This window comes from Gallinula chloropus (assembly GCF_964237585.1).
Source record: "Gallinula chloropus genome assembly, chromosome: 10".
Lineage (NCBI taxonomy): Eukaryota > Metazoa > Chordata > Aves > Gruiformes > Rallidae > Gallinula > Gallinula chloropus.
In genome coordinates, this window is record NC_140095.1 from 13,937,874 (window position 1) to 13,955,401 (window position 17,528).

At 55.6% G+C, this 17,528-nt stretch overlaps 1 protein-coding gene across 1 annotated transcript; it reads left to right on the forward strand.

Annotated features, from left to right (window-relative positions):
* Positions 1-1,457: 1,457 nt before the first annotated feature.
* Positions 1,458-16,374, forward strand: LOC311195122 (proton-coupled amino acid transporter 1-like; the record flags this gene model as incomplete). The annotated part of the gene is made up of 10 exons (XM_084268460.1): positions 1,458-1,600; positions 2,307-2,397; positions 3,503-3,591; positions 3,793-3,888; positions 4,586-4,670; positions 6,128-6,346; positions 6,575-6,673; positions 8,046-8,212; positions 12,761-12,930; positions 16,032-16,374. The coding sequence occupies 10 exons, from the start codon at positions 1,458-1,460 to the stop codon at positions 16,298-16,300; spliced, it is 1,428 nt and encodes a 475-aa protein (XP_084124586.1). The 3' UTR covers positions 16,301-16,374.
* Between the last annotated feature and the right edge of the window lie 1,154 nt (positions 16,375-17,528).

The window sequence follows — 17,528 nt, forward strand, 5'->3', positions numbered from 1 at the left end:
ACTGCTCCTGAGCAGCAGGGTTTGGAGCAAGCATCCTAAGAGTTGAGCAAAGTCCCTTACTCCTTGTTTCCCTTCTGACTGCGAGGCTGGACCCTGCCAGTGATTACAGCTCTGGGGGTTTTATTGCACATAGCGCCTGGGCTTGCGGAGTGGTGCTGGGGGAGGTGCCTCTGGGGTCTGGGCATGGAGCAGGACCCAAGCAGCCTGGGCTGAGCTTTTTCCTGTGTAGACCAGACATCCAGGTCTGCGCTGGGGCCGCATCTTGTGGGTGCCCGTGTCACCCTGTGGGCACTCGTGTGACCCAGCGGGTGCCCGAGGAGCCCCGTGGCAGGAAACGAGCCCGTTTGTGGTATCGATGTTGCTCTGCTGCTTCCGCTCAGCCACGGGCTGGCTCCCCACCAGCACTGAGGGGTAGGATGGGGAGGACTGGGATTGCTGGCGGGGCTGATGCTTGAGGCGGTGACACCCCAAAAGAGCCTTGGGGCAGGGACCCAGTGGCCAGGCTGTGTGGCAGGAGGCTGACAGGTAATTGCCCTGCCTCTGGCGCTCCTTCCCGCGGGGTGCTGGGCGCCGCCGGGGCGGGAAGCAATCATTTATTTATTAATATTTATCTGTTTTTGGAAGGGAGGGGCAGGCAGCTCGGGAGCAGCAGGAGCTTTTCAGGGCACGTGTGGGAATTACACTGGGTGGCTGCTTTCCATCCCACGGCAGGAACCTCGTGTCCTTGCCGAGGCCTCCCTGCCCATGCCGCTGGCTTGTGGGACCTTGCTGGGGTCTCTGCTGGAGCAAGAAGAGCTGTGGGTGGTGTGGGTGCCTCATCCCAGGATGAATCCCAAGCCTTTAGGTGTGAAGCCTCTGGGGTGGGTGGTTGGCTGCCAGCACAGGGCTGTTTCTCCTGTCTGATGGAGCACAATCAATTTTATTCTTTTAAATAAAAATAAAATCATCCATTTAAAAAAAAGGAGAAGTTGGGAAACTTTCCCTTCCCTGGCATGAACAGGCTGTTCCCTTGCAGCACGCTGTTGGGTGGCTGCTCTGTCTTGGCCCTTCTTTTTGACAGCCCCAGTCCTGAACGGCAGGGCTGGGGACATTGCCAGTGTCTGCCACGCTCGCTGCCCCCACTCAGGGGTGCGTGGGCCCTTCACCCAGCGTGAAGTAGGTCACATCTAGGTCCTATCTGTGGGTTCCTGAGCCTGTCCAACCTGGGTGTGCCCGAAACAGGCACCTGAGCCTGTAGGAAGAGCTGGTGGGAACGTGCTGTGCCCTGCAACTTTGACCTTAGGACGTGCCAGCTCCTTTGATTGCTTGGGCGGGCGCACGCTGCGGTATAAAATCCCCAGAGGAGACCTTGCTCTGCAGTGCCAGACGGTCTCTCTTGCGCGATGGCTGACCCCAAGGAGCCCGAGAAGGGGGCTGTGGAGCTGGGCACCCCTAATGCTGCTCCCTCCACAGGGACCATGTCCACCCGGCGCCTCCGCAGCGAGGACTACAATGACTACAGCTCCACCGACGTCACGCCGGAGGGGAGCCCGCCCGGTGGCATGAACGGCTTCGCCCACCCCGAGTCCTACCAGCGTTTTGGGGAGTCCAATGGGACAACGTGAGTGATACTTCCCTCCTTCTGGGGCTGACCCCACACCTGGGGAAGGTAGAGAAGATAGTAGCTGCCTGCTGGCTTTGCTGGGGGGATGGTGGAGCTGTGGTTTTGTGGGGAGTGTCTCCTCGGGGTGGTGAGGGCAGAGCAGCGGTCCTGCCACTGTGGGGTGCTGGCAGCAAGCAAGCAGCTGCCCCAGCATGGCTCTGCACGCCGGTGAAGCTGGGATTGCCTGCCTCAGGCAGCGTTTGATGCTTTTCCCCCATATTCTTCCTCTCCAGCTTGGTTTGATGCAGGGTTGCGATGAGCAAATGGCGTGTCCAGGTTCAGAGGGTATGTGGGCATGTTGCAGCTGTGCCCTGGGAGCTTCCTTATGCCTTTTTCACCCAGGTGGGCAGAGGATGCTGGCCCTCTGCCTGAGGGACACTGATCCCTTCAACTCCAAGGCTTTCTTGTTATGCAGCCCCGCGCTGAGTTGTGCTCGTGCTGGGTTTTGCCTTGAAGCCAATTTTCCCAATTTCTACCCAAAATCTGTTTGAGTCTTTGCTGAACTGGGTTCAGGGAACAGGATCCAGACCTCCACCTGCATTTCCCACAGCAGCTCAGGGTGACATGGGGACCCTGAGCAGGATGACCTGTGGATTGAGACTGTGTGTGGTCTGGGTGCGGGTGGCTGCTGATGGTTGTCTCTGTATCTTCTTCTCTCCCTCAGGTGGTACCAGACCCTGATCCACCTCCTGAAGGGCAACATTGGCACGGGGCTGCTGGGGCTGCCTCTGGCTGTAAAGAATGCTGGCATCCTGGTAAGGCGTCTCTCAGCTCTGCTCTGGGGGAGCTCCTGGGGCAGAGTGACTTCAGGGCATTGAGCAGCCTGCATGGGCACTGTTGGGGCTTGACTCCCTGCCTAGATACCTCCTGCTAATTGTCTGATTGTGAGTTTTTTGTGCCCTGGGCTTTGTGGCTTGGTTCCTTTGCTGCTGAGACTGTTCTTGCTGCTCCTGTGCTGTGCTGGATGTTCTCGAGGAGTTCGGCGTGTGAGTCAGGGCTGCGGTTTCCTCTGCTGGGGTCAGGCAGGGTGCTGGGTCCCTGCTGACTGGTACTTCCCTGGCTCCTGCAGCATCAGCCCCTTTCTCCAAAAACACTCTGTGCTGCGCTCAGGTGGCATCTCCTCACCCTGGTCATGGCAGGTTCAGCACAGCCTCCACCTCGGTTTGTCCAAGCTGGTGTGTGCTGGGCACACTGTGTGCCTCCTGGGGCTCCTGTGGGCCCAGCATGTGTGTAATGACCCCTGTCAGCACTTGGGGCTGGGGATGGGAGGTGATGGTGTGTGGTTTCACCTGGCCTGGCAGCTCTGGATGTGATGCCACTTTGCTGCCTGAGGGTTGGAGGTCCAACAGCAGCCCTGGGCCACTGCTGTGTCCCCCCCCACTTCTGTCCCAACGCTCAGCTCCTCTGTGTATCAAGCCCCAGCATCTGGCATCCCTGTGAGAGGTGGGGGTGTCTCGCTGCCCTGCTCCAGGCTTCCTCACCCAGAGATGCAGTGATCCCAGTGCTCAGATTGAAAAAAGGAATTCAATAAGCAAACTTCCTTCTTTTGTCCAGGCCGTGACCTCTCCATCCCTTATGTAATAGGGATGTGCAAGGTAGTTTGAAAAACAGTCCTGGAAGCGCTTTGCTACACCCAGACTGCCCTGACTTGCTTCTTTTGCATCATCCCTGCCAAGCTTGTGGCTCTCTCTGGAGTTACTGGGTCCTGGGGCGGGGGGGTTGGTTCCCTGAAGCAGCACCTGAGCTCCAGTTCAGCCTCCAGCAGTGTTTCGGCTCGCTGAGCCTGTGGGGTTTCTTCTGGGAGTAAAGCCCATCGTGCAGCTCTGTCAGAGTGCAGCCTTGTCCTCTCTTCCCCTGCAGCTGGGTCCCGTGAGCCTGCTGGTGATGGGAGTCGTGGCTGTGCACTGCATGGGCATCCTGGTGAGATGTGCCCATCACTTCTGCTACAGGTAAGAAGCGACTCCCCTTCTGGGCACTGCTGCTCCTACAGTCCCTCCAAGCCTCCCAGCAACAAGCTGCCCGTGTTGTGGCCACGACTGGGATTTGCTTCTGGGCTTTGTCACAGGAGCTGTGTTCTTTTCTCATCCTTCACCTTGGGAACCAGCAGTGAGGCTGATGTGATGTCCCTTCTCTCTGTCTTCTCTGGGCAGGTTCCAGAAGCAGTTTTTGGATTATGGGGGGGCGGTGATGTATGGGCTGGAGTCGACTCCCAGCGCCTGGCTGCGGACACACGCCGTCTGGGGAAGGTACCTCTGCCCCCTGCCAGGCAGGACTTGTCTTGAAGCCCTCTCTGTGCTGCAGAAGAACCGACTGGTCTCTGAGCTGTGTTAGCAGATGATCACAAGTGACATTAAATGTTACTTGGCTCACCCTGAGTGCTCAATGTCCCCCCAGGGGTAATGTTGAGGTCTTTGACTCAGGCCTGGCCCCAGCCAATGTGACTTCCACTAAAGGGGTGGGAGAAGAGTCCCTGCAGTGTAACAGAGGGGTGAATAGGATGCATAGCAGTGCTGGCCCCTCTTGCTAGGCACTGAGCTCCCAGGGATGCTACCAGCCCCATGGGTGTCCCGCGTCACACAGATGTTGCCCACAGGTCACATTGCACATCAGATGCTGGGAACATCCCCTTGTCTCTAAGGGGATGTGTCATCTTCAGCTGTGACAATTCAGTGGGAGACTGGCAAGGCTGAACCCAAGGGGGTGACTTTCCTCCTGAGGCTGGTCCTGACCCTAAGGAGGGGTTGGGAGGGGGAGATCAGAGAGCCTGAGGTCTGCAGGGTTAGATGGAAGTGTAGTCCTCTGCCCTGTGCATCGAGGAGAAGTGAGCTGGGTATGCTCCAACCCGCTCATCCATCTTCACCCCTGGGGAGAGCAGCCCCAAGCAGCCCAGGCAGGCTCACTTCTGTGTGACCTGGCTGACAAATGGTCTCTTTCCCTCTCTAGGCGTATAGTGGGGCTCTTCCTGATCATCACTCAGCTGGGTTTCTGCTGCGTGTACTTCGTCTTTCTGGCTGACAACCTGAAACAGGTTAGACTTACTCCCTCCTTTGTGGGCAAGGGGAAGGTGGGAGGGGATGTGGAGGCACTTGGGTTGATCTTAGCTCCTGTGTCACGGCCCCATTCATCACCAAAGGTCTGGTTTCTGTAGCTGGTGCTGCTCAGGAAGGTACTGCTGCTCTGCCTGGGCATTTTGGAGGATTGATTTTACCATTCAAGCAGGGCAGGTTTTTCTGAGAGTTGTGTAAAGAGGTGCTGGAGGCATCTGTATCATGTGTGGGCTGGTCCTAGTGAGAGGAGGTGGGTGGCAGCAGCGGGATTGTGCTTTTGATATCCTGCCCACCTTGGTTAATAACTGTATAGATACTCTGTGTGGATGGTAACAAACAATGGGTCCTGGGACCTGCCCTGAACCTCTCTTCTTGGTCCTGTTTGCATTCCAGTTTCTTGCCTCATCCCATGGCTCTGCAGCTTAATTACGTCTTTAGGGAAAGAGTTTCCTTCTGCCAGGTGTCAGGAGGAAATAAACAGGAGCCCTGAACTGCTTGGCTGGCTCCTGTGCTGTAAGAAACTGGGAATAACGAGTCCCTGTTCTCAGCCTCCAACAGCCCCAAGAGCAGGAGTGAGCAGGGTGTGTGCATGGGTCTGAGCTGCTGCTGGCCCCCTGCTCTGTTTCACGTTACCCCTGCTGCTGTTTCATGGTGGGCTTCCATCTGCTCAGCCCCTTGAAGTGGAGACTGAAGGCTGACTCAAGGGAATTTGCAAAAACCAGCAAACCCAACCCAATTCAGGCCACAGCTGGGAAACCCCTTGGCTTCAGTTTGGGAATTTTTTGGGTGGGGAGAGGGGAGTGTTGCTTGTTTCATGGGGAGTGATGGTGCAGATGGTACCTCAGGTGAGGTGTTGCTGCGTGGGGCAGGGCTTTGGTTTGGTTTGGAAAATGGCTTTGGAGAGGCAGGGCAGGCTCAGAGGAACACTGCTGTTAGGTGTGGGGCTCTGCATATCCCACCAAGGATGCTGATTTGTGCAGAAGCTTTTAGCCTGTCCTCTGGGGCAGGGCTTGCTCTGGAGTAGGTTAAATGAGTTTGCAGGCAGCCCTTGGCTGCCATGGCCAGATGGCACCTGTACCCAGACCAGCTTGTGTATGGTTGTGTTGGAGCTCCTCAGTGTTCTGTGCCTGTGGGAGGGATGGTTCAGCCATGTGGTTCCTGGGGCAGAACTGTCTCTGGAGGCCAGCACATGGCTTGGCTGTGCCTCTGTGATTAAAGACCTTAAGGAAAGGATGGTTTCTTATGAAGAGAGTGAAGTTGGGGGGCAGCAGTAGCTTCCAGATGTCCTTGTATGGGAACAGGGTTTTGAGTGACCAAAGGGGTGTCTGGAAGGGAGTTGATGGGGTAGTGTTGTGACCCACCTGGGACAGGCTGCTGAGATCCATGGCTGTCAGACCCATGTGATGGGGTTCAGCAAGCCTTCCTGTGCCTCCCCCAGGTCATATCTGCAGCGAACGGGACCACCAATGACTGCAACCCAAACAGGACAGTGGAGATGACCCCCACCATGGACTCACGGCTGTACATGCTCTCCCTGCTACCTTTCGTGGTGCTGCTCACGTTCATCCAGAACCTCAAGGTCCTGTCCATCTTCTCCATGCTGGCCAACGTGGCCATGTTTGTCAGCCTTGTGGTGATCTACCAGTACATCGTGAGGGTATGTGTGCACAGCTTCAGTGATGTCCCATGCTTGGGCAGGCAGGGGAAGCTCAGCAAAGGGCTGTTTGCCTGCTGTGGGGTGCTGCTCGCTCCCAGGGGCTCAGTGGTTGCCCTCTGCTCTGCAGGGCTTTCCCTGTGCTGTGGGGCTGCGACAGGGAGCGGTGGGACCAGGCCAGGTCCTTCCCATCCATCCTCACATCTGAACTCTGCATGGGCTTTCTTCCAGGACATTCCTGATCCCAGTGAGCTGCCTCTAGCAGCAGCCTGGAAGACCTACCCTCTGTTTTTTGGCACGGCGATCTTCGCGTTCGAAGGCATCGGGGTGGTGAGTTGGCGTGTGGCAGAGGGGCTGCTCAGCCCCTGCTCAGCCTTGCAGCACCTGCTCCGTGCTGCAGCTGCATTTGCAGAGGAACCTCTCTGACTACAGCCCGAATTCTGGATGATGCTGTTAGCTTTAGCCTCCAGGCTGCCTCCGGGGTCAAACCCCCTTGCTTCCAAGTGAGGCTTGAGGAGCACAGGCGCCAGACCTCAGGAGGTTTGGTGCAGCTTTGAAGGTGGCTGTGCTGGCAGCTGCCTTTGGCTCTACTAGCTGACCTATGGATGAGGAATCACCCTGACTCTTGTTACCAGGCTGGATCCTGAATCTGCTGAAGTGGGAGGCCAAAAATGACATCACAAAACCCCAAAAGTGATCTGTTCCTTCCCGTTCTGCTGGGGAGGCACTGAGAGCTCCCTCCAGCAGCTGCCTGGCCCCAGCCTGCTGTGGGGCTGGGTTTGCCTGTGCCTCTCATACTGGATGCTGTAAATAGACTCACTGTGTCTGTGAAAGAAGGTGGGTGGGTGGAGAGCTTAATGGCTTGCTGAGATGCTGTGGGTTGTTTCCAGGAGCTCCCTTCAAAGGAGGAAAAAAACGTTTTCATCTCTTATTATAAGCTGGCTCTGTAAACACAGGGCTGGAGAGGGCCAAATCCCTCACAGGAGGAGTGTTTACTGAATGCTCTGCCCAGGGCAGGAGGCTCTTGCTGGCACTGAGGCACAAATGCTTCTCTTCTTCGCATGACTTGGAGGTGGGGAAGCAAATTAAGACTTCTCTGGTCTTGCCTCCTCAGCAGCCCTGCCACAGTGTTTCCTTGAATCCCCATCGCCCAAGGATGCCTATAAAAGTTTTATATTTGGAAGCAAAGTGTTAGTAGTGTAGAGGTGAGGGACTTGCCCCGTCCTTCCTCCTTTTTTATTGTCCTGCCTGGTTGAAACCTCGATGAACTTGATGGGAGGGGAGAAAGTATCTTGTTCTTTCCAGGGTCTGCTTGGGAATAATATCTCATGATGGGCCCAGCCCAGTGAGTGTGGCTGTGTTTTTGGGGTGCAGACTGTAATGCAGCCAATATATAGGTGGACAGTGTCACCCCAAAGCTCCAGGCTCTGATGGGCACGACTCCTGCCAAGGGAGGGAGGGGGTCTCTTCATTACAGCAAGGGCTGGAGTGACCCTGCTGGGCTCTTGCCATGCCAAGTCCAAAGGTCTCAAATGGGAGTGTAGAAATTGGGTCTCCATATGTGAGCATCCCTCTGTCATGGGGTGGGGGGTGTGTGGTGTGTGTTTAGCCACCAGACTGCCCCTTCTGCTGCCAGGGCCATAGAGGAACAGGGGCAACCTGTTGCTCTGTCATCCTCCTCCTCCTCCTCCTCTTCTCCTAGGTGCTGCCTCTGGAAAACAAGATGAAGAACCCCCAGCAGTTCCCAGTCATCCTCTACGTGGGGATGACGATTGTCACCATCCTGTACATCAGCCTGAGCGTTCTGGGGTACCTGCGCTTCGGGGCCGACATTCAGGCCAGCATAACGCTCAACCTGCCCAACTGCTGGTGAGTCCTGGGGCCAGGGCAGAGGGTCCTGGCTGGGGAGGCATGAGAGGGGCTGAGCTTGTCAAGGGTTGTCTGATGTACAGGGTGGAGAGGGACTTGTTGCTGTGAGGTTGGAGCTTTGTCTTGGCTCTGCTGCTCAGGGCCTGGTGGTCCCTGCCCGGGCAGGTGCTGCTCCTGCCTTTCTTGGAGCCTTGTGGCTTCTCTTTGGGGACTAGGCAGTGCTCTGGCTGTGGTACCTGTGGCTTGTGGCCATGGGATGTTGGACACAACCCCTGTGGGGTGATCACTGAACAGCACAGAACTGCTTCTCTTCCCCAAACGAAGCACACAGAGTAACCCAAAGCTCGGAGCTCCCATCTCAGAGGGTGTGAAATGGGATGTCTCCACGCACAGGCTCTGTTCCTTGTTTGCAGCCCTGGAGCTCCAACTCCCACTCCTGGGCTATGTGTGTGTTTTGCCTGGATGCAGCTTGTCTTGAGCCAGCACTTTGCCTGTGAGCACTGATGCCATGAGGATACCCCTTCCTTCCTGTGGGGGCTGAGCCCTGCAGCTCCCCAAACCTGGCTGTCCTCTGGAATCTGGTGGGGTCTCTTGAGACACTGTGGTCTCTGGCTGGAGCCCTGTGGAAATACACATGGCCTGACCTGGACCTTGGTACCCAAAGGGGTTAGCTCTCCTCTTGCTGGGACTGGGGGCTGTGGCAGCTGCTGGTCTGTCCCAGAGGTGAGTGGTTCCTCACTGTCCTGGCTCCATATTTCTCCTGAAGGAGAAATGCAAACAGTTTCTCTTGGGACACAAGGTGTGGGGCACACAAATGTTGCAAACAAGTCCCTTTCCAGCTTGCTGCACTGGGGATTGTTTGAGAAGAGCTCCAGGGTTAGCTGAGGAGCACTCTGGAGTTCAGCAGCTCCTTTTCGATGTCTCTGCTGGCTTAAAACCCTGCAAGAGACCAGAATGAGAAATGGGGCTGGAGGGTGCCTGTCCCCTCCCCAACCCATCCTCTCTGCTCTTAGCATCTGCCCAACACCGCAGCCTGACTTGCTGCCTCTTCCCTGCTGTTGGAGTGGATTTGGGCAGGACTCAAATTGCAAGTTCCTCCTGGGCTTCCACATGCTGACCTTGTGGAGCTGTGCAGCTCAGGGTCTGGAGAAAGCACAGAACAGATCCTGGTTTTGCTTCAGTTACTGGCTGTGTGGGTTTCACTTTGACTTTCTTTCATGCTGTATCTGTGTTGTGACTGAACTGCTGGGTATTGGTGTGGTAGAAGGTTCTGCCCCTGCTGAGATCCTTGCAGTGAGCCCTGCCAGGTCCTTGCTCTCAGCCAGGAGGGATGGGACTGGTTGGATGCAAACCACGTGCTGTGTGGTGTGGAGGTCTGAATCCCTCCCTGTGGAGTGCAGTGGGTGTGAATCCCATGTGCTCAGCAAGCTGAAGTGAGGTGTGGAGAGGATGAAATGCTGCTGCTCCTGAAGGTGGAAAGCAGTTCAGATCCAGGTGTTGAGCTCTGCAGGGCACCAGGTTGTGCCACAGCCTCTAAGATGCCCGCTGACCTGTAAGGCTGGTCCTTACAGCTCCCTGGGCGCTTCAGTGGGAAATCTCAGCTCTGTTTGCTCTGAAGTATGACCTTTCCCTAGAAGGAGAGAGTGGGATTTCTGTGACTCACTGGGCTATAGAAAAACCCCATTTCAGATGCACGGTTCTAGGTGTATCCATGCTTTCTGTCAAGGTACTTCTCCAGGGGGAAAATGTTGTAGGATTCTGTCAGTCAGGGAGAAGAGAAGTAGCCCTTTGGAAGCCTGGGCATGTGGCAGGGCACCTGTAGGCTGTCTCTGTGTTATGACTCAGCACGTGAAGCACTCTGAGGTTTGCGTGTTTCTTCTTAGCAGCACATTCCATGGAAGCTGTAAATGCTGGACTTGGGTTATCTAAAGCAAGGGCTGAGGTACATGGGCTGAAGCCTTGACCGCCCTGCTTGGTCAGAAGTGTTGGGCTGCAGAAATTGGTCATCAGGTCTTCGGGTGAGAAGTCATGGGGTTTGCCTGCAGCAGGGGAGGCAAGGTGAGGGTTGTGGTGGAGATGCTGCATCCTTCCTTGGCTGTAGTCATCACCCAGTGGTCTCTAGGAGAGATTCAGTGAACGTGTTGGGAATCGTTGAGTTAGAGGGTGACTAAGGACTTTCCCAGCCTCGTTTCACTGTAACCACAGCTTCCTCAAGCAAGGAGCTTGTTGGTTCCCAGTGCTCAGGTCTAACCACGGCCTCTGAAATACCTCACTGCTGTGCTGAAATCCCTCCTTGCATCCTCAGGGGGGGTTGCTTCACCCCACCATCTGAAGGGTGAAGAAATGCTGTAGCGAGGGGGAAGACGTTTGGTTGCATGTGGCTGGTAGGGGGTCGTTAATGAGGGAGCTTAGGGTCAGGGCTATGCCACTTCTTGCAGCTTTTTGGAATGGCCTGGTGTAGCTCTTCAGGTGAAGCAGGTGGCTCCTGTGGTTGGCAGAGCAATGCCTCTCCAGGGCCCTGTATGGACACATATCTTCTGTGGGTCAAGTCTAGCCCGTGAGCTCTTCCTCTTCTTGATATTTAAACTGCCCTTTGAGCTTGTTGCCTTCGCTGCTGACCGGTGCAGAGTTTGGTACCCAACCTTGTTCTGTACTTTTTTTAGCAACATCTCTCACTCATGGGTTGCCTTGGAGCACTTTATGGCTTTACAGCATCGCTTAACTGAAAATGAAATGATAAGATACCCAGGCCACGGGGTGGGTGACTCAAGGTAACCATGCACTGAAGTCATATGCGACTGAGTGGGTGCACTCTGGACTCTGATAGCTTTGGCTTTACTTTGCCTGGGGAATCACAGGGTAGTTTAGGTTGGAGAGCGTGTTGGGAGACCATTGGGTCCCCCCACCTGCTCAAAGCAGGGCCAACTTAAATTTTTACTCTCAGTAAATGAGAGTAAAAAGGGGTCTGACCTCTCCAGACCCTTGTTCTGGTGCTTAACTAACCTTTTGAAATGCAGCTGTCTTGTTGCCCCTGGTTCTTCTGCCGTGCAACTCCAAGAACAGCCTGTCTCTGTCTTCTCCATGCCCTCCTACTAGGTGCCTGAAGACAGTGATCACATCCCCCTTAAGCTTCTCGTGCTGAACAAGCCCAGGTCTTGCAGTGTCTCCTTGTATGTTTTGTGCTGAACCCCCACTGTCTTAGTAGCCTCCACTGAATTGGCTCTGGTTGGTCAATCTCTGTCTTGTTCTGGGAGCCCCAGACAGGACACAGTACTCAAGATGCAGCTTCACAAGTGGAATGATCCCTACCCTTGACGTGCTGGCTGTGCTTTTGGTAACAGCCCAGGGTGGGACTGACTTCAGCCCTGTTGCTGCCTCATGGTCAATTGGCTGCCCACCAAGAGCTTCAGGTCCCATTCTGGCCAGGTGGAAAGCCAGCCCCCAGCCCTTCCCACGCATGGCATCCTGTGTGTTCACTGTCTGTGCCACCACAGGGTCCTGCTCCAAGGCTTGGCAGGCATTCTCTCTGATTCAGCCCTGTTGTGAACTTGCTGTGAACGTCCTCTGGGTCGCTGGGAGCTCACCCAGGTCACCAGTGATGATATTCCCATGACCCTTGGCAAATTCTCACTGGCTGTGCACCCTGACCAGTATGTTCCTGGAAACGGATCTCAGGAGGATACAGCTCATGCTTTTCTGGTGATCAAGGTGAGACTAATTAGCCTGGACCTTCCCTCGTCATTGAAGGTAGACGCCTTCCCAGGCAGTGGGACCTCTCCCTGATCACACTGCCCTTTTAATGACGATAAAGTGGCCTCAAGCTGATACTGGCCACAACCTTGAAGCCAAATAGTAATCCTAATCTGTGAAATACTGATGGCTGCAGCTGATAAGCTTCTTTGAAGGCATCCTTCATTTCCTATTGTAAGATATAATAGAGTATCATCCAGCTGGTAGGAGAAAAGGAGAGGGGTTTTTTTCTTCCTTTATCTCAGAGGCTGGATTTCATTAGTGAAGATCACGGTGAAGAGCCTCTGGGATGGGTGGTGGAGGCAGATTCATTGTGGGTCACGGGCCAAAGTCTGGACTGCAAGCTCCTGGCAGTACCAGTGCCTGGGGATAGTTCAGTGTTGTCTGTTGGGGCCAATCATGAGGAAGGCCACTTCTGGCCCTGCAGACCTTGCAGAGGCCAGTCTGGTCAAGCAGAGGGCGGTGTGGAGCCCGTGTGCCTCTGTAGGGAGCGAGGTGCCTGAGGGCTCCACACTTTGTGCAGCCAAGGGCAGCATGACGTACGCCAGCATCCAGAGATGTAGGTGGGTGCTGTAGATTGTTGAGAACAGATCAGGCTCCTGGTGCCTTGGCCAGGGACACTGCAGCTTTCTTGTGGTCACTGGGCAGGAGCAGGACAGTATGTGTTGGGTCTTTTTCCAAGTAGCTCTCAATGTTTGTGCACAAGAGGTTTCTCAAAGGGAAGCAGCACTTGGGAGGGTGCTGGCAGAGTGTGTGCCCCTTCTGCTGTGTCTCACTGTGTCATCTTCTGGTCTGCAGGCTGTACCAAGCTGTCAAGCTGCTCTTCTCCATCGGGATCTTCTTCACCTACGCCGTGCAGTTCTACGTGCCCGCCGAGATCATCATCCCTCCCCTCGTCGCCCGGGTGTCGGAGCGCTGGGGCTGGCTGGTCAACCTGCTCCTCAGGGTGGCCCTGGTCAGCGTGACCTGTGAGTAGAAAACAGCTTGTCAGGGTTCCCCTATTCCTGCCTTGGGCTGGTGGTGCTGAGTGCCCTCACTTGCCTCACCCCACTACTGAAGCCCTGGCAGCAGGGACTCTCCTGCAGTCCTGTTCTTCACGGGCAGCTGGCTGCTTGTGCCTGTGAGAGGGGCCTCTGGCTGTGAGGGAATGAGGGTCCTTGTGCACATACATCCACTGTAGCTTATAGCACAGCAGAACACAACTGATTCTGCTGTTACACAGCCCACAGCCAAAGCCCCAGGGTGGCTGTGGGCACAGGGCAGGTCTGGCTGGCTCAGCCCCAAGTGAACCCTTTCTCATAAGGGTGTTTGAGGCTCTGGAGGCGCAGGCTGCTGGGCTGGAGCAGGGTGGACCTTTGGGAAGGGTGTGGGGCAAATCAGATGCAGAAATATCTGATTCTGTCTGGCTTTGATTCCTGAAGAGTAAATCCTTGCGGTTAGTGCAGCTGAGGTGCTTGGCTGAATTCCTGGGTGTCATCTGCTGGAGAAGAGCTTTTCTGTGTGCCTGGATGCTGCTGATGCACCAGAGCGCATCAGGGGCCTGGCCTGTGTCCCAGCTGGCTTTGACTGGGGTGTGAGGAGTGTGGTGGCAACTTGAGGGCGGTGAAGGTGGCTGAGTGCAGGGTGCTGCCGTGTCCTGGGCTGTGGCTAATGGTGGGCTGCATTAACGGGGGTGGGCAAAGCCCTGTCTCCTCCATGATGAGTTCCTGAAGCATGTTCTGCCTCTGCCCATGGCTGAAGGAGCAGTGCAGGGATGGAGTCCTGCCTCTGGCCACCCCGGTGCTCTGGTCTTGGAGCCTGCCTGTGGGATGGGAGCCAGCCTGGCCAGGGGACTGAAGGCTCAGAGCGGTGGGATGGCTTTGGGTGCCAGCAGTGGCTGTACCCTCCGTTTTGGGGGTAGGGAGGCAACAGAGGCGTTGGTGGAAGGATGCTGCTTCCTTTGTACCTCCTCCCCTTCTCTTCCATGAGAGATCCTGTGGCTGTTGGTGAGGATAAAAGCAATTGGGGGAGGGGCAGCATGAATATTCATCAGATGATTGTGGGGTGAAGAACAAGCTCCTGTTGTGGCTTTGTCTTCCAAAGACAGGATGCAATTTGGTGCATGGGTGTCTTTTAAGCTTAGACTTCAAACCCAGCAGGATTAAACTCCCTTTGAACCGGAGGGAGGAAAGCACTACGTGTCCTCTGGAGGCTGAGGACTGCAGCTGGCGCTCCAGCCCTGCTTGTTTTGGAGGGGGGAGGCGTGTGTATGTGATAATTTTGTGAAGTTTGAACCCGAAGAGCTGTTTGGGGTGGGCTGAGGATGCTGTTGGCAGTCGGCTGCTCTGCTCTCCTTGCAGCAGAGACCTGGCAGAGCTCTGCACAGGGACAATCTTCCTCCACATCAGCTCAGGGAGGACCTTTGCTGCAGTTCCCTGTGGGGAGGGATGGTCTATCTCTAGGCTTACCCAGCAGGGCTGGAGTGGTGGCAGTGTGCAGGAGCATCTCTTGTTTGTGTCTTTGCCCACTGGAGCCTTCCAAGCCTTCCATCTCCTTCCACTCCTGAGGGTGATCTCTGGCTCAGGGTGGCTCCAGCAGCCCTTCCTGCATGTCACTGATTACCAGAGAGTGAAGAGATTCCTCCAGTAAAGGAACTCTGAGACATCCCTTCTCCCCTGAGGCTGTAGCTCCCATGGTTCTAGGTGTCTCCTATTTTTAAGCAGAGCTTTCAAAGCAATAAACCAATTGATTTCTCTTGGTTGCTTTGATTAAGCAGTGAAGTGTGCTTTGCTTGAAGAGGATGCTCTTCTCTCATACAAAACTCTGGTTGCCTTTTCCTCAGGCTTTGTTGGACCAAAAAGCAGCAGTGATGCTCTCCAGCTACGGCTGCCATGGATGGGGAGCTTGCTTAGTGCACCAGTGTGCTGAGGGCACCACTCTTGGTCACAAAACAGGACCTTGATGATCCTTTATTTTGAAAGGCTGAGTGAGCTGGGGCTGTTCAGCCTTGAGAGAAGAAGCCTGAGAGGGGATCTGATCAGTGTTTATCAATATTTGAAGGGTGGGACACAGAGGGAAATAGCCAGCCACTTCTCAGTGTCTGTGGGGACAGAACAAGGGGCATTGGCCTCAAGTTGGAGCACAGGGAGTTCCATGTCAATATGCAGAAGAACTTCTTCCCAGTGAGGGTGACAGAGCCCTGGGACAGGCTGCCCAGGGGGTGTGGAGTCTCTTTCTCTGGAGATATTCAAGACCCTTCTGGATACCAACCTGTACAACCTGTCCTAGGGACCCTGCTTTGGCAGTGGGGTTGGACTTGGTGATCTCTGGAGGTCCCTTCCAACCCCTACAGCTCTGTGACTGGTGATTTTAAATCTGCTCCCAAACCCTGACACTGCTGTGCCTGAGAGGAGCCCAGAGGCACTGGGAGCTGGAGGCTGGTTGGAAGGAGAAGGCAGCATCCCTCCATCCTCCCGCAGACCCGAGCAGGAAGAGGGAAGCAGGAATATGCTGGAGTTTGCAGCCTCTATGTGTGAACTGTCAGAAGTCTCCTGGGGGAGGGGGCTTTCCTTGGCTGCACTTTTTACCTAACAAATGTTCTCCTCCGGGCTGTGCCCCAGGCGCTCTGCTGCTGGAGCAGCTCAAAGGCATGCAAACCACACAGAGATATTCGGGGTGGTGGTGGGGAGATGGCTTTTCCCCCTTGCTTTTGTGGGGGTTTTGAGGCTTTACAGCTCCCCAGGTGTGGGGAGCAGGAGTGCTGGGGTGTGAGCAGCTGCTCTTAGCATGTGTTTGTTGCAGCACCAATCCTGCTCAGCCCTTGAGCTCATTGTGGGGATGTCCAGCATGACAGAGATAGTTGGCTCTGTGCTGGGCTTTGTTTGTGCAATGGTTTCATTGCTCGGTGGGGAGGAGTTGCTGGAAAACACGTGGCCACCTCTTCAAAGCTCTTGTGCCAAGGAAAGGGTCAGAGGTAGGATTCAAGCAGATGGCATCTCTGCTGTGGGTTTCTGCTTGGTTTGCCTCTGGGAAGGAGGGGTCTGCTGTCCAGGAGCCAGCAGCACTAACATGGTGTCCACTCCTTCTCCAGGCGTCCTGGCCATCCTCATCCCGCGCCTGGACATTGTCATCTCGCTGGTGGGCTCTGTCAGCAGCAGTGCCCTGGCTCTCATCTTCCCCCCGCTGCTGGAGATCGCCACCTACTACACAGAAGGCATACACCCCCTGGTCGTCGCCAAGGACATCGCCATCAGCCTCTTCGGCTTCGTGGGCTTCGTGGTGGGGACGTACGAGGCGCTGGTGGAGCTGATCGCACCCGCTGCCACCCCTGTGAACAGCACCAGCGTCATGATGCAGTGACGGTCCCTCTGCGCCCCGGCCCTTCCAGATGCTGTGCTGGGGGGCACTGGGCACTGCTGGCCTCCTGGGGACAGTCTCCCCTCTCCTCTTGGGAAAGACAGTGGGGTTGGTCTGCAAGAGGATGGGGCTGCCCCACGCTGTGGCCACCCACCTCTGGATGCGGCAAGGTCCCGGGCTGGGCTCTGCTTGGGGAGGTGGGATCCAGCCCAGTGCCTTCTTCCTCCAGAGCTTTTTGGGCAGGTGATACAGCAAAACCACCCCCCTGGGCACCTCTGTAAATAGACACTTGGAGAGGTGAGGAATCCTGGGGATGTAGATTTTGATTTTATTTTATTATTTTAAATCCTTTCCGTATTCCCCCGTCCCGTCAGCCCGGGCGGGGAACAGGGACTGCTCTATTTTGTGCCAGTTTATTTTACACCCCATCCCATCCCCTATCAGCACTTTATTTTTACAGGAACAGAGAAACCTCAGCTCAGGTTGGAGAGCATGGAGCTGCCTCCTCACCCTGGTACTGTGGGGATGGCAGCCCCAAGGTGTGGAGCATCCCAGGGCCCCCAGCTCTCCTGCAGTGGCATCCCCAGACATGGGCACTGGTTCTTCTGCCTTGTGGGGCTGAGTGGGTACTGGGCACAGCACCTCCCAGCCCTGGGAGGGTTTGCTGAACCCTGGCTGATGCTTTCAGTAGGAACACTTTTGTTTTACCCCCGTCTAGCACACACCTAATGTGTGGCTTTCAGGAGCATTAGGAACCGAGGCATACAGAGAGCAAATGGGCTCTGCCATACTGAAGGGCTGAGCTAGATGCCTTCAGCTGGGACCCTCTCCCTGCGTGTGTTGGGGTGTCCCTGGGGTCACCATGTGCCACCCTCACGCTGCAAACACCCATCGCCTTGTTTACAGTGCCCGAGCTGGCCCCGGCACGCTGCAGCTGCGTCTGCAGCCCATCACTGAATGTCAGATCACACAAACCCCCCCATTTATTTTATTCTATTTTCTTCCTTTCCCCTTTCTTTCCTTATCCTGCTCTCTCCCTGATGGCATCCTGTGCCCCAGCCCCGCATCCCCTGGTAGGAGGCAGCTCTTTGGTGCTTCTCCCTGAGCTGTTGCTTCTTGCGTTGTGGCTGGTGCATGCCTGGCAGGGATGGTCCCTGCCATGCTGCTGCTTTCCTCTCAGTGAGCTCTGCTTCTTCCCCATGGAGCTTCCTTGACTTTCTGCTGGACTTTT